The sequence below is a fragment of the Amblyomma maculatum genome, chromosome 1 (assembly GCF_055883805.1).
Source record: "Amblyomma maculatum isolate TAMU_Amacu chromosome 1, ASM5588380v1, whole genome shotgun sequence".
In the NCBI taxonomy this organism is placed as follows: domain Eukaryota; kingdom Metazoa; phylum Arthropoda; class Arachnida; order Ixodida; family Ixodidae; genus Amblyomma; species Amblyomma maculatum.
In genome coordinates, this window is record NC_139344.1 from 75,438,415 (window position 1) to 75,452,433 (window position 14,019).

A 14,019-nucleotide genomic window follows, 5' to 3' on the forward strand; every position below is an offset into this window, starting at 1 on the left:
TCGGATGCCGGGCGCGCTCGTTCGCCAGGTTCCTCCAAGCTCACGTACAGTGTCCGGGCGCCAGGTAGCCTCACGTGCCTCGGGTTCCACTCGCCAGGTCAGGATCTCTGCCGACAGCCTTGTTGCCGGGGCACGCCGATCAACTTCGCTCGGGTCGCTCCGATGCCCTTGCCACTCGCCACTGGTAACGGTAGACTTTTCTGCGGCTTGCAAAACCGACCGACAACAGGCAACACCCAACACAAGCAAGTACCCTCGGTCACCCGTCAAAACCAGACAGAGGCAAAATTTCAAATTCAATTAGCTAAATTGTTGTCCCCTTTTTGCTCCCACTACAACAAGAGACAAGTGTATACGATGCAGTACACAAGGTTCAAACAACAATTTTGCGCATTAAGGATACATTAAATAGCAAAGAAGATTAATAATCAGTAATGGAAAAAAGTCTCCTTGAAATCACTTGGACCGTAGAGCACAACTGAGGTAGTAAGGAGGTCATTCAATTTTTCCCAGTCTGCCTAGAGCATTACCGTTAGCGACGAAACGCTCGTCGAAGGTAGCTATGTTTTGAATGCATGACTCAAAGCATCCGAGTTCGCATTGTGCTGCTCTCTTCCGCAAGCGGCAGAACGCGAAGCAGTATTCGGGCGGTTTGGCTCTCCTCCCTCCGCTACAGCTTCGGCTGTCCATTTCTCTACGAGACCTTTCTTTCCACTTTGTATGTGAAAGAACAGACGAGCAGAAGTTACTCGCTTTGTTGAACGATCTGTCTCGTTCCTTACGCTTTGCGCACCAATCGCGCATTTTCTCAGCACGGGTGCATTTGTGTCGCTGGGATCGCTGCTTCTTTTCCTTTCGCGATCGTTTGCGTTTTCTCACCTTTCGATGAGAGCATTCTTTCATGCACCTGCCTTTCCGCTCTTTTCGGCGGCGGCACTTGAGTTTTTGCTTTCTTTCTTTTTGTGCCAACTCTTTCAAGCTGCCGGTAACCGGAGCTAGTACGGCGCCGACATCGTCGGAGTGCGGCGCCGCGCCTGCATCGCGGCCAGCAGCGCATGACTCACTGCCAGTCGCGTCCGAACAAGGACAAGGCTCGCTCACGCCAGCCCCCGAGCTAGGCATATCCTCTGCGGGCTCGCCTCTCAAGTTACACTGATCTGCCGGTGTGCCGCATCGCTCAGCGCTAACCGGCGCGCGATCACGTTCGTCCGACAGCTGCGGCGCTTCGGATCGCGTGAGGTCCATGTTCGCACCAAGGTTGTTTTCGCCAATACAATTGAGCGCGTCAGGACAGGAAGACCCATGGCTCCAGTCTAGTCGCTCGCCGTCGACTTCACAGGTGTGGTTCTCGACAGCGTCCGCGTCATGGGCCTGCCTTAGCTGTTCAACACTTGTGAGCTGCGCAATTTCCATGAGCGCAACTTCGTTTTTTTGTGTGTCATTATCTACGTCGACTCTGACTTCGGAAATTGCCAATTTGTCGTCTCCTAGCCTGACTACATTTCCGCCACAGTTTACAACTTCTGCTTCTGAGTTGTCAGGCGGTTGATTTACTGCCAGTTCCCCACTCTCGATTGGTGGAATGCTTACAGCTACGTGGGAATGCGTGCAGGACGGTGTCACTGCGGATTTCTCGCCGATGGAGTCGGCTCCAACCGTCTCAGCTGCCAATGGTTCGACCAAGGTAACCCTAGACACTTCTGTTTGAGACTCGATCAGCTCGCTGCTGCTATCGCGTTGCTTGGCCGCTTCCCCCAGCTGTGTCTCATTCTCTGGTGCAAGTACAATTTGCTCCGAGACTTCCTGACTGTCTAGCCATTCGGTTATATCGGCTTTCAACTGATACGCCAAATCAAAGTGCGTTTTGGTACAGTTTTTCTCTCGTTGATACCTGTCCCTAAGTTCCATTGGTGACAGCCGATGTCTTTTCAGTAAAGATTCTTTCAGGTAATCGTAGCTTTTCAAGTCAACATCTATCACGCGCTTGATTTCTTCCGACGCCTCAGCGGAGAGAATAGCTACCAATTTTTGTGCCCAAGTATCTCGCTCGAAGCGCTTACTTTTGCAGACACGCTCGAAATCTTCCAAATACTTTGCCATATCCTCGGCGATGAGGAACGGTGGTGAACAGTCTCGCGGTATTGAACCGTTACAATGAATGACATTAAAAGCTTTAATCTTTTCCACGCTCATTCTATGGGCTGAAATCTCCAGCTGCATCAGTTGCACTACGCGGGCGTCCTCTTTCTCGTGACGTTCCCTACGTTCACGATCCTCTTTCTCGCGACATTCTCTACGTTCATCGCGCTCTTGGCGTTCTAGCAGTTCTAGCCTTTTGGCTTCTTCCTTCCCTTTTCTCTCTTGAATATCATCCCAGGCCTCTGCGGCTTCCTCAACCGTCACTTCTTCTGCCTGCATGATCTCAAGAATTTCCTTTTTTCTTTTTGTTGAGCCCAAATCGATGCCCAACTCCTCACAAATTTGGAGAAGTTCTTTGACCTTGTAACTCTCCATCCTTTTACCGGCCTCTTGTTGTTTGCCTTTTTAGAATAGTGTACTATACGTTCGCTATCTCGCTCCTAGCAAGAGATGCGCAAGCCTTTCTCACACTGATTCCCTTCTCAGCATCCCCTGGTTTTCAAAACACTTCCTATAGGCTTGAAACACGCAAGGTTAACACAATGCTACGCTCAGCCTTTCTCTAAGCTACCCTGTGTGTTAGAGAAGTCTGGCGTTTGAGGGAAACTTCAGGTACTCACCGCGCCGAGGTGCCTGACGCCGGTCGATCCCACCGCTGCCACCAATATTGTGCCGGTGGGGTTATCACACAGTAGCCCACCGTCAACAGGGTTGTGCCAAGGAGTTGGTAACGCAGCGCTCGTCACCCGTTTCGTGAACGAGGGCTGTCAGCTCCCTGGGCGGTAGCGATGAATCCGAGTCGGCTTTGGTGAGATGAAGAAAAGGCTTTATACACTATTTACATGCATTTACACAACAAGATCGGCTCTGTGGCCGAAAGCTAACATAGCCATACGCGACTGTTCTCGCGCAGCGACGGCCGGGGAGATTCCGCCGCGTCCGCACTGTCAGGGGCGAACTGCTCCCGATGGACGCTAGTGACGAACTCACACTCGGAGTCTCGAATGGAAGCACTTGAGACTCCGTCGCCGAGAACCGTTGACGTTCAAAATGGTCCAATCCGACGGCAGCACTTTCGCAGGGCCAATGGGAGAGCTTGCTGCGCTCTCGCTTCAAATATGCCGCGGGGCGAGAAGGGGTTCACCGTCAGGGCCACGGCGCGCCGTGCTGTCTGGACGTTCAGCGCATGTTGAAACACGTCGCTTCTGTCCCTTTGGTACGGCTCGCCTCCAGTGCATTGGTGCTTTGCAGAGAAGTATCCAAAGTTTGTGAGGGAGGCGTTCGCCGAAGAAGTTTGGCGTCCGGCTGAATTTTAGGCGGCTTTGGCCAGGCACAACAATGTATACCGTGCCAGTTATCGGCGAAAAGGAATTCTCAAAGTTCACAAGGATATAGCAGCAGAAAAGGCGCAAATGTAATCCGCCTTTTGCGGGAGGATGTGGCGCCATCATGCGGGAGCGGGCGAGAAACACATTGGACGGCAGTGTAGCAGACGACACGAAAGCGCACCATACGAAAAGCCACTCCAACACAGCTAGAAAGCGAAAGCTTCCCCCCTTTTTTGGCCTCGGGGCAGAAAGTAGTGACAGTGATTGACGTATATCATGTTCACGCAGTATGGGGGAATGTACAGCGTTTTCACAATCCACTCGTAACGCACGCATATACTATCTTCGTATTGTAAGAGCGTGTAGCGCGGGCCGTCTTCAACGTGACAGAGACGCTCTCAGCGTGCAGGTTTTCGGCAGACAGGAGAGCGCGGAGGCAGAGAGACAGAGGGAGCTGAAAGGGCAAAGCAGCCAGGGGTTTGTTGATGCTGCAGAGCTAGGTGGAATCGTCTCCTGTGACTTCGAGCGGCGCATATGCGCGGGTTGTCTTGAGTTACCGAGCACAATGCGGTCACCGCGGCACCGGCATAGTGCAGTGGGCGTCGCTTCCTCCTCGCGTCATCTACAATCATGCAGCTATAGGATTTCATTTACGAAGCTCGGCAGAGAGGCACATATACACACCCCCTGAAAAGGTCATTGTCCCGGCCGGAAAGCACACCTGCAGGAAACGTGCGGCATTTTTCTGGCAACGGATGATTCAGCGCTGTAGCCGGTTTCTGCCCTCACGAGTCAGAACGGATGTGGTCACAGTGGTGAAAAGGTTCTCAGTGCACAGCGAATGGTCATTCTGTTGTGAAAGGATCCACAACCTTTCTGCCTGCGCCGCGATTTCTGCAGAATCAACGACTTGGTGACACATGTGCATCTCCTACATATCGGATGCGCATCGCGGTCAGGAACCAACCCCGTTCTACGTCCAGAGCGATCCACTCTGCAAGTGAACGAGCATGAACCCTCCAGGAGACTCATTTGTGCCGGGCGGTTTCCTTGCCATTGCAAACGGTTGGACAACGGTACGAAGACGACGATAGCTTCCTAACGAAGTGCATCTGATTGCGTACACCAAAGGAACAAAATCCGAATGCTTTGGCATGCACAAAGGCGAGCCTTTAAGGTAAAAAAAAAAAAAATACTGTGCGTCGTGCAAGAGTGTCAAGTGCATAATATGCTCCGAGCTGCAAAAACACAGATACTACAGGTATGTATGCATCTAAAGGAAATATGCATGATGCAAAGTACCTACTGGAGTTTGCACCCAGCCTGGAACGCACGTGATAGCTGCAATGAGGATTTCTTCGGTGCGTGATTGCTTTAGTTGCGCCGGGGCCTGAAGGCGATGTATTTGTCGTTTCTTTTCTTTATGTGCAAAAGGGCTAGGTAGCTTAGATATCACAGGCGGCTGTGTGCGCTAGGCCGTAATATTTAGCATGTTTTATCGTGACTGCCACCTGACTAACAAGAAAAAAAAATATGGCGTTTTAATGCACTGCCATTCGCGAGCCTCATGACCAGCTCAACCAGTCGGCTCGCGAAAGGCGGTGCATCACAACAAAAGCCCGTTTTTTTTTTTCTTTTTAGTCAGGCGGCAGTTGTGATAAAACATGCTAAATATGACGGTGTGGCGCACACAGCCACCTGTGATATCTGCGCTACCCGGCCCCTTCGCACATAAAGAAAACAAACGACAAAATACATCACCATTAGGCTCCATCGCACATAAAGCAAATGCGCGCCAAGCAAATGCTCATTGCGGCTATCACTGGTGGGTTACAGGCTTGGTGCAAACTCCAGTAGATACTTTTCATCACGCACATTTCCTTTAGATGCATACATACCTGTAATGAAGTGTTTTTCGCACAGTCGAGCGTACGCAGTCGGTTGCTAAGGTCGGCCATTCACATCTTGACGCTTGGTGGCCCTAATTCAAGCTTTATGTCTTTGTTGGTCGTTGCTCGCCAAAAGAAACCTGAAAAACCACGTCTTGCATCTCGGCACGCTTAGAGAGTGGCAACCGTATGCGATAGTTGTGGTTGGCATCGCTTTGCAAGCCTGTGACGGTCGCCGTGCCGCCCGGCGCCGCCAGCCCCCGTGCACTGGCGGCGCCGAGAAACGCCGTCGATGTCGTCCTATGCGTTTCCATCGGTCGCCTCTACGACTTCGCGCATGCGCAGAAAACTCTCGCAAAAGGCGGATTGGCCTTGGAGTAGACGCTATTTACACTTGGTTGCAATGATACAAGCATATTCAGACTGTCATCAGCCATTCCAGCACTCTCCTTTGTCTGCTTTGTGTTGATGGCTTGCAGTTTTGAGAATGTTTGCTCAACATTATCGCTTGGAACAGGGAAACCTAAAATGTTCAAGAATGCTTGGGCCAGTCATGTGCATGGAGTTTCCAAAACGGAGGAGACTAGACAACAATTCTCGCCGTGTACTGGCGGTAACTGTTCCTTCATAAACGCACTCGTTCCACACTACGAGCCTGTCACTCTGTTGATATCGGTCGAACTCTACCGGCAGCTCTTTTAGTACTAATTCCATGAAGAATGTGGGAGTGTCATCTGGCATCGAATTCTTTCAGTTGGGAACAAGCCTTGGGGAGAAGGTAACATACTAGTGCCCTCAAAATAAAACGGAGCATGGGCCTGTGCAAAAAGTTCTCTCCTTCGTCTGAGCTGCTGATGAGGGGAGCACCAAGAGTGTGAAGCTTAACCTCTGGATGTCCCAATGAACCCAAGCTATACATATGCGCATCCGATTGCAGGGCGCACCGCGAAATGAAATTTTCTTCGTTCGTGTGCTCAGTTTTATTTTGGGGGCACTAGTACACATTCTCGCAAATGGTCCATTGCTACAGCAAAGCTAGCGGGTGCGTTTCGACTGGCGGAGTGGCAGCGCCTCTGGCGTATACACCACTTGGACTGTTTTTTTGAGTGCCTGCTACAGTAGCAGGAAAAACGATGTTTCTATGTTTAATTAATTTCGTAATTTTTTCACCGGTAGTTGTTTATTGGCATTTTTTGGTTAAAACCGAAATGTACACGGCCTAGTTATGACATCAAATATTATGATTTCGGTGATCTCCTAGGGCGCTCAGGTTCCAAAACGTCCCAAGCTATGCAGACAAAGAATAAAGACCACATGCTTGCCTCATGTCGCAAAGCCCCTTTAAGCCCCGCCTTTAATAGTATGAAGTGACAGAATAATGGTTACTGTCTGCGGCTAATCTTGTGAATTTTTATGAGCATACATGCCCTTTGCTACTCGCCTAATCTTTAATAATTTTAATGTTTTCCTCTATTATCTCACACATGCTCATTAGTCACAGTCAAGCTACAGCATTATGTGAATGACCACTCAACATAGATATGAACCCCATTAACCAAGCCATATGATAATGCCTTCTTGGTCTAGTAGTACTGTATCAGATTCAGGATCCAATTGTCCCGGTGGGTTCCATTCTTATCACACCCTCCCCTTTCAAAGGAGCTAACAGAGTTGGCTGCTCTTTCCAACTCAGCCATGTCACATGGTTGTGTGATGTTGCACGACCCACTAGTTACACGGTGCCCTCTGGCCTTGTAATCTGCCAACTATGACCTACCAGCATCATGCTCGAGATTTTTCGTCCGCAATGCAGACGCTGGATTTTCTGAGAATGAGGCCTTTGATCTTCTTAAAATGCCTAATTTTCTTTCTGTATTTAGTACATGGAGAGTGTCTGTTTACGTTCTGTTTTTACAACATCTGCATTATGACACGCAGACAACAAGCAGATGATGATACACAATGGAACACACTTAACGAATTCTCATGATTGGCTGAATAGGTACGTATCTAGCTTCTGTAGTTACGAGATGGCGTGCAAGATGTGCAACATGTGGGAGGTTTAAGTCTTTTTGAAATTAAAAACTGCTTGAAGGGTTGTATCGTAAAATTGTAGAGAAGCTGAAGACAAATTTAAGCTGACTGTTATCAGTGGATGACCACATTCTGATGGCAAAGACAATGCGTTTGCTGAAAGCTGTGTAGATTTTATCAGCTTGAAGTAGTAAAAAAGAAAACATATTTGAAATCTAGCCATCACTGCCTGTTTTTGAAAGCAAACTGTGTTATTTAAAGAGGGCTTTTACTTATTGATCCTTGAGTCTAGGCTACGGTGCTCTTCATTTGGGAACATTGATCACAGAATTATTCTTGCTCTTGGTGTCACAAATTTGGGTTGAGTGGCGGGATCTCACCCATAAAAAAAGCCTGCTTATGTGCAGAAAGGCAAAAGCATTGCTAGTTCTGTGTCTAGTTCTGTTACGGTTTCTGCATTTCATTGCCAAGTACCATTGTTTAGTTGCCATGTCGAATGGTAAAACTCAGACGAAGTCAAATTTTTAGTGACAAGGGACCAAATTTGGGGCATGGCGCACCCATACTTGGAATTCATCGTTGAGTAGGCTATACTGAAATTATGTTGGACACCAATTTTGGTCAAATTTGGTCAGAGTAAAATTTTGGGGGTTTAGGGGGCCAATTTTGGGGGCAACCCAACCCAATTTCGAGGTCACCACTGAATTTGTCATACTTAATTTGGTTAGACATCAGTTTTGGTCTAATTCTGATGAGGCTAAATTTGGGGGGTCCAGGGGACCAAATTTTGAGTGGCCCATCCTAATTTGGTCACCATCGAATTGCTGTACTCTAATAAGTTAGTTTGGATACTGAATTTGGTACTATTCTATGGTATTACATACAATGGATGACTTATAGTTTGTGCAAACTTTTTCCAGCACAGTCTGTCCACGCCACCTTCAGCCAAGAAAGGCTTTCACCTTCATATTTCTTTTTGTACCTGACAAACATCAGCACAGGCACAAAGAGCTACACAACCAATTTCTTTTTTTTTTTATACAACTGAACTTTGATGGAGTATTTGTCCGTTTACCTTAAGTAAAAGTCTGTGTACTTAAGTAAAAACAGCTGTTACAAATATTGTCCCTTTTTCCTTTTTGGCAGTTGCTTTCAGTCACAAAATGTTGTGTTTTAGTTATCTTGTGTTGTTCTATCCTTGTCATTCACTCTTCACCTTTGTGTCTGCCTTAAATTATTGCTAACGTCCAAGTGCACTGTGAAATCATTTTGGATTATGCTCCTCTGTTTTAAGAGCCTGCACTCCTGCAGCAATAACAAAGCATTGTGCAGTTATCTGTGAGTGTACCAGTGACATTTGCTCATTCGCACTATACAGCTCACAGTTCCAGCTAAGCAATGTGATGATGGGATGCAAATGATAATGCATGCTTTGCTTTCTTGTCTCTTCACTTGTATGCTTGTTAATGAAGTCTTTGCAAGCGTACTAGAGTTGAGCGCATTATAGACTTTGCACTTATTGCCTCTTAAAGGATTGTTTAAAACTTTGTGCGTGTAGTTGACTTAATGGCATTTCAAAGATCCTTTATGTGTGTTGCTGTCTTATTGCAGGTCTGGAAAATGAAGGCTGGTTTGACCCTTACGCTCTTCTCACTGCCTTGCGGCGGAAGGCGGTCTCCCTTGGAGCACGATATCTCAACGCAGAGCTTGTGGGATTTGAGTTTCAAGCAAGCCAAACTCACCACGATCACTTAGTGCCCAACCCTGTTAACCACGCATTAGTAAGTGCAATACTTGTGCAGTTTCAACAGTTATTGTGATACAGTATTTGATGTACAAAACTATCAGATGCTGCTGTGTGTGGTTACTGAGGACTGAAGAATGCACTGGCAAATTCCCCTTGAGAATTGGTTTTAATGCGTGAAGATTAATAGGCTCATGGTGCAAAAGCATACGCAGGGGTCTGCAGAACGTGTCTGGAGGAAGTGTCTGTCCGCACTCTAAAAACTTGACCCCCGAAATTTGATTTGGCCAATTTTGGTGTCCAACCTAACTCGAGATGGCCGACTTATTGATGACCTCTAAGTTTTGGTGGGCCACGCCTCTAAATTTGGCCTTCTGGGCCCCCAAAGTTTCACTTGTGTAGAATTAAACCAAAATTGGTGTCTAACCTAATTTGAGGGTAACCAGCTCAGTGGCGACTTCCAAATTTAGGGGGTCCACCCCAAAATTTGGCATGCTTATGCATTCTCTGCTTGTGGGAGGCTATGTGCACTCTTGGAAATTTCATAAAGTGCTGAATTTCGATGTTGATAATAATATTGTTAGTGTAAATTTTTGTTGTCAGCAGTAAGCACATATTAGCAGTAAAAAGCAAGTGGTAATGGTTTGCTTGCCAGTGGGGAGCTACTCAGTGCAGTAAAATCTCTCTGGAGTGAAAGTGCTACTCTGAGAGAGACTTGCACATTATTTTGCCTAACGTTTAAGGCATTTTGTGCTCTTTTGTTTTGTGAGCAGTGTGCAAACTGTCCGCATGATTTTTATGTTAATCTAAATTTTCTTCGTGGTGTTACAGTGAAGTTCTTTAGTAACAATATTCACAATTTTAACTAATCTAAAAAAGGCTTTACAAGTTGTTAATACATATATAGGACAGTTTCACTTCTGTTGGGATATCTGTTAATAAAGCGTTGTCACTGTTGGTGTAGATGTTTGCATAGCGAGGGGTGCAGCGGTCACATGATCTGAGGGCACCCACCCATTCACCTCCTCTCTTAGTAAAGATGAGAGGTGCAGTAGGAATATGAAGGGGTAAGAAAGTGCAAAGCATGGGGAACCTATTGGATAGAAAAGGAAATAGCATGTGTGACACATCAGTGGGTGCATTTGGGGCAGCTTAGGTCATCGACACCGAGAGGGAAGCGTTGCAGTGTGGAGGCACAGCATGGAGAGGTAAGTACCTGGTATCTGGGGCACAGCTCGGTGCGAAGGGTGAGTGCAGTGAGAGACGATTGAGGTACTGCTGCACAATGAAAAGGGGCGCAGCGTAATAGCTATCACTGTCTTTTTGCATTACTCAGTGCAGCATCAATCGTTTTAAGGCGAAGGCCTTTCTAGGCTCATGGTGATGTTCGTGTCTGTTTGCCGGGAGTGTCCATCACATGAAGTTACAAAGAAAACAAATCTGTCTCCACCGGGAATTTTCAAGCCGCATGCACTACCCATTACTTCGTGTCGGGCTCATGAGAAACTGATTGCAATTCTCCTTGTTTAGTGTTGGGATGATAATAGCGGTGAAAGTGATGATTCAGTTACTGAAAACAGTTCTATAAAATGACTTTCGCCATTTTTGCTCTTAAGCAGACTTGAGCTCAGTCTTGGAATTTTTCTTTAGGGTGGTCACAGTCATGGCTCTTTCAGGTGGTAGTTGGCAGTTGACATGGCCAAGCACTGATTTTTCAATGCGTTGTGTAAAGCTGCCAGGAGCTGCCAACTCGAGTTGATCATTTGAGGCAGGAGGAGGGGATAGGAATCAACCTTCCCGGCCTCTTGGATTCTGAGTAACGCACGCTACTCATAGACCATGCAAGCACGTTCATATGGCTAGCTTTAAGCGGTGCTTTATATCTATGTTGGGAGGTCAATTACGACTGGAAGCTGAATAACATAGTAGCTTAGGACTATATGCTAATAAGGATGTGTGAGATATTAGAGGCACAACTTAAGGGATTGGTAACTAAGTGGGCTGAAGCTACATGTGTGCAAAAAAGGAGCCACAATGAGAGCCACAGACAAGAGCCATTAATGCTTTTGCTCTCCCCAGGTTTTGCAGCGGTAGTGTTGCCGAAGCCACTGACTCATTTACATTTATATTTCTTTGTCTGCAAATAACCCAAGCCGTGCAGAAGACCAAGTAGAAAGCCTGTATTTGCAATGAATCTTGTACAAACAATTGTTTGCACTTGAACAGAAGTGCAGGTTGCACTTGTAGCAATGGAAGTATAGCCCATGTACTGCAGTTTATTTCTCCTTCTTACTTGACAATGGGAAGTATTCAAACTACATGTTCTTGTTTACTTCCCAAATTCTTTTCTACTGTTGCAAAAAAAAAAAGTGCCGGATAGTCTGTCTTTTATTTTTTTTTTTGTCACTGACTTCCATGTCATCAGTTCTGCTACCCATGTTTGTTTATCGATTTATTTACACATACTCTTTGCACTAGCAGGAGAGAAGTTTTAAGGATCATCACAGTTACCAAAACACAAATAAACAGTATAATAGAAATCAGTACACTGCACACAGCAAGCAGTGCAACTCTGCACAAACAAGAACAAGCACCAAAGTTGTAAGCCTCAAATATACTGGAAGGCAGTGAATTCTACTATGACCCTGCAGGGAAAATAACTCTTTTTGAGAGTAGTTCAAGCAAAAATAGGTGTTATAGAACAGTTACGGCTCTGCCTTGTCCTTGAAGTGAGTGGCTTGGGAGAGCTAGTTTCAATTTTTCACTTATACAGTGGCCAGAGGAAAAAGTAGGCTCATTATTTTGCATACTTCTAGTGTAGGGATGTTATCAAACCTCATCAGTGGTGTGAGAGGATCCTGCCTTCCGTATTTTGAGAAGATAAATCTGACAGCCTTCCTTAGACACAGCTGCATATTCAAGTTTTGAATGGATACATCCGTGGTATGCCAGAGGGTTAGTGCTTATTTGTGAAATGTAGTCACTATTCAAGGAAAAAAAGCTTTCTGAAGGCAGAATTTGAAATATTAGATACATTTTCTGATCAAGTAAGCTTGTTTGCAATTGTGATGCTTAAATTTGTACATCTTCACAAACGGCAGGTGTGTCATTCAGTATGTAGGTGTAACATACTGGGGCATTTCTAGTCACATGAAGTAGTTCTGTTTTATCTTCATTATAACCATGTCCCAACATGCACAGAAGTTGCTAATGCCATGTTCAATGACTGATCTTTCTTGTAAAATGCACATGCAGTCTGGGTAGGACTTGTGTAACAGCTCACGATAGCAGAGAATGATGAAAATGAAAATTGAATGCGAAGAAAGGAAAGGCACAATAACTTTCTCAGTCTCGGTGGACACCTTAACTGTGCCACAAGGGAAAGGATGAAGAGGGAATGGAAAGGAGGCAGAGAGAAAGAGAGGCCATTGTGGAGGGCTGCGGATGATTTTCGGCCATCTGGGGCTCTTTAACGTGCACCAATATTTAAAGCACATGTAGGTCTTCTGCACTTTGCTACCACCGAAACCTAGCTGTAGCGGCTGGGATGATCACATGTCCTTATGTCTGAGAAAGCGCTCAGTATGGTGGGTTGTAGTAAATGCTCCTTGAAATGCAAACTTGAATGAATGAATGGTGATGGAAGCTTCTGTCCACTCACCAAAGCTTTGGCAAAAAGGCTTATTTTCATCTGCACTATTGTAATTCTTGGCAAGGATTATGTGGATCTCTGACACAAGGAGAAATCAAGGCAAGATGACTGAAAGTTTGGTTTGGTTTTGTTCGAGGCCCAAAAGTGACTCGGGCTATGAGAGACATCATAGTTGAAGGCTTTGGATAGTTTTGACTACCTGGCATTTTTGAATATGCACTGACATTGCACAGTACACAAGTAAGTGCCTTATATGTCGCCTCCATTGAAATGTGGCCGCAGCGGTCTGATTTGATCCCAGGTCCCATGGCTTGGTAGTCAAGCTTCTTAGCCACTGAGCCACCATGGCAGGGCTGAAGGAAAAGGAAGGGTGTGGCAGCCAAAGAGGGAAGGGTGGCAAACATTTTCTTGGAAAGTACCTTTCGAGCACACCCCCTCCTTTCGTTTTCAAATTTGTACTTTATACAGCAGAGGTGGTGTTCTGCAGGCATCACCTTCCGTGACGTGTCCATTTAGGTCTGTGCTGATGCGATGCAAGTCCTCAGATGGTGGGGCTTGAGCCAACATGAGTTGCATCAGTGCAATCATAAATTGACATGTCGCAAAAGATGACCCTATAGAATACAGTAAAACGCTGTTACGTTTTTTGAAAAATGTGGGAAAAACACGTACATAATATCCAGGAAAACATATGACCCGAACTGCCTGATTTTGAAAATTTTAGCTGCTGAATAAGGTACAAGGGTATTTAGAATTGAGACTTTCACTGCATAAAAGTGTAGATTAGCATTTATAGGCATAAAGTATACACAGCTCCTTTTTCTTTAGCTCTCGCAGAATTCAGTCCATATTTGCGTTGTCCTAAGTGCAGAAGAGATTTAGTAACAAATCTGGTTCGTAAACGGCAATGACTGGCCAGAATCGCTTCCTTGGCTGTTTTCGAATGCTTTGCCCCCTTACACCAGTCGGCACGTTTTTTCTCATACTGCATCCCCTATACCCAGCCCACTGGTATGCTAGCGAATAGTTGTAGTTATCAAGTGGTTCACCCCTATACCCCTAAAGCACCGCAGAGAAACCACTGCGTTTCTCCTCATGAAGTTTTGTTTCTGCGGTCCCCTTGAAACCTAGGCACTACAGGAAAGCAACTGTAGTGAGTGAGCGCCACTGATCAGTTTTTTATGTCGTGAGCGCTCGTTAGCACATGTCCAGTTGATCGCGAAACATATTATA

General features: G+C 46.2%; 1 protein-coding gene across 1 annotated transcript in view; it reads left to right on the forward strand.

Moving 5' to 3' along the window:
- Positions 1–14,019, forward strand: part of LOC146202830 (FAD-dependent oxidoreductase domain-containing protein 1-like) — an 87,072-nt gene that overhangs the window by 30,279 nt on the left and 42,774 nt on the right. Inside the window, exon 5 of the mRNA XM_084588365.1 lies at positions 9,002–9,171. Coding sequence (XP_084444491.1) covers positions 9,002–9,171 — 170 coding nt within the window. The remainder of the gene's footprint in view (positions 1–9,001; positions 9,172–14,019) is intronic.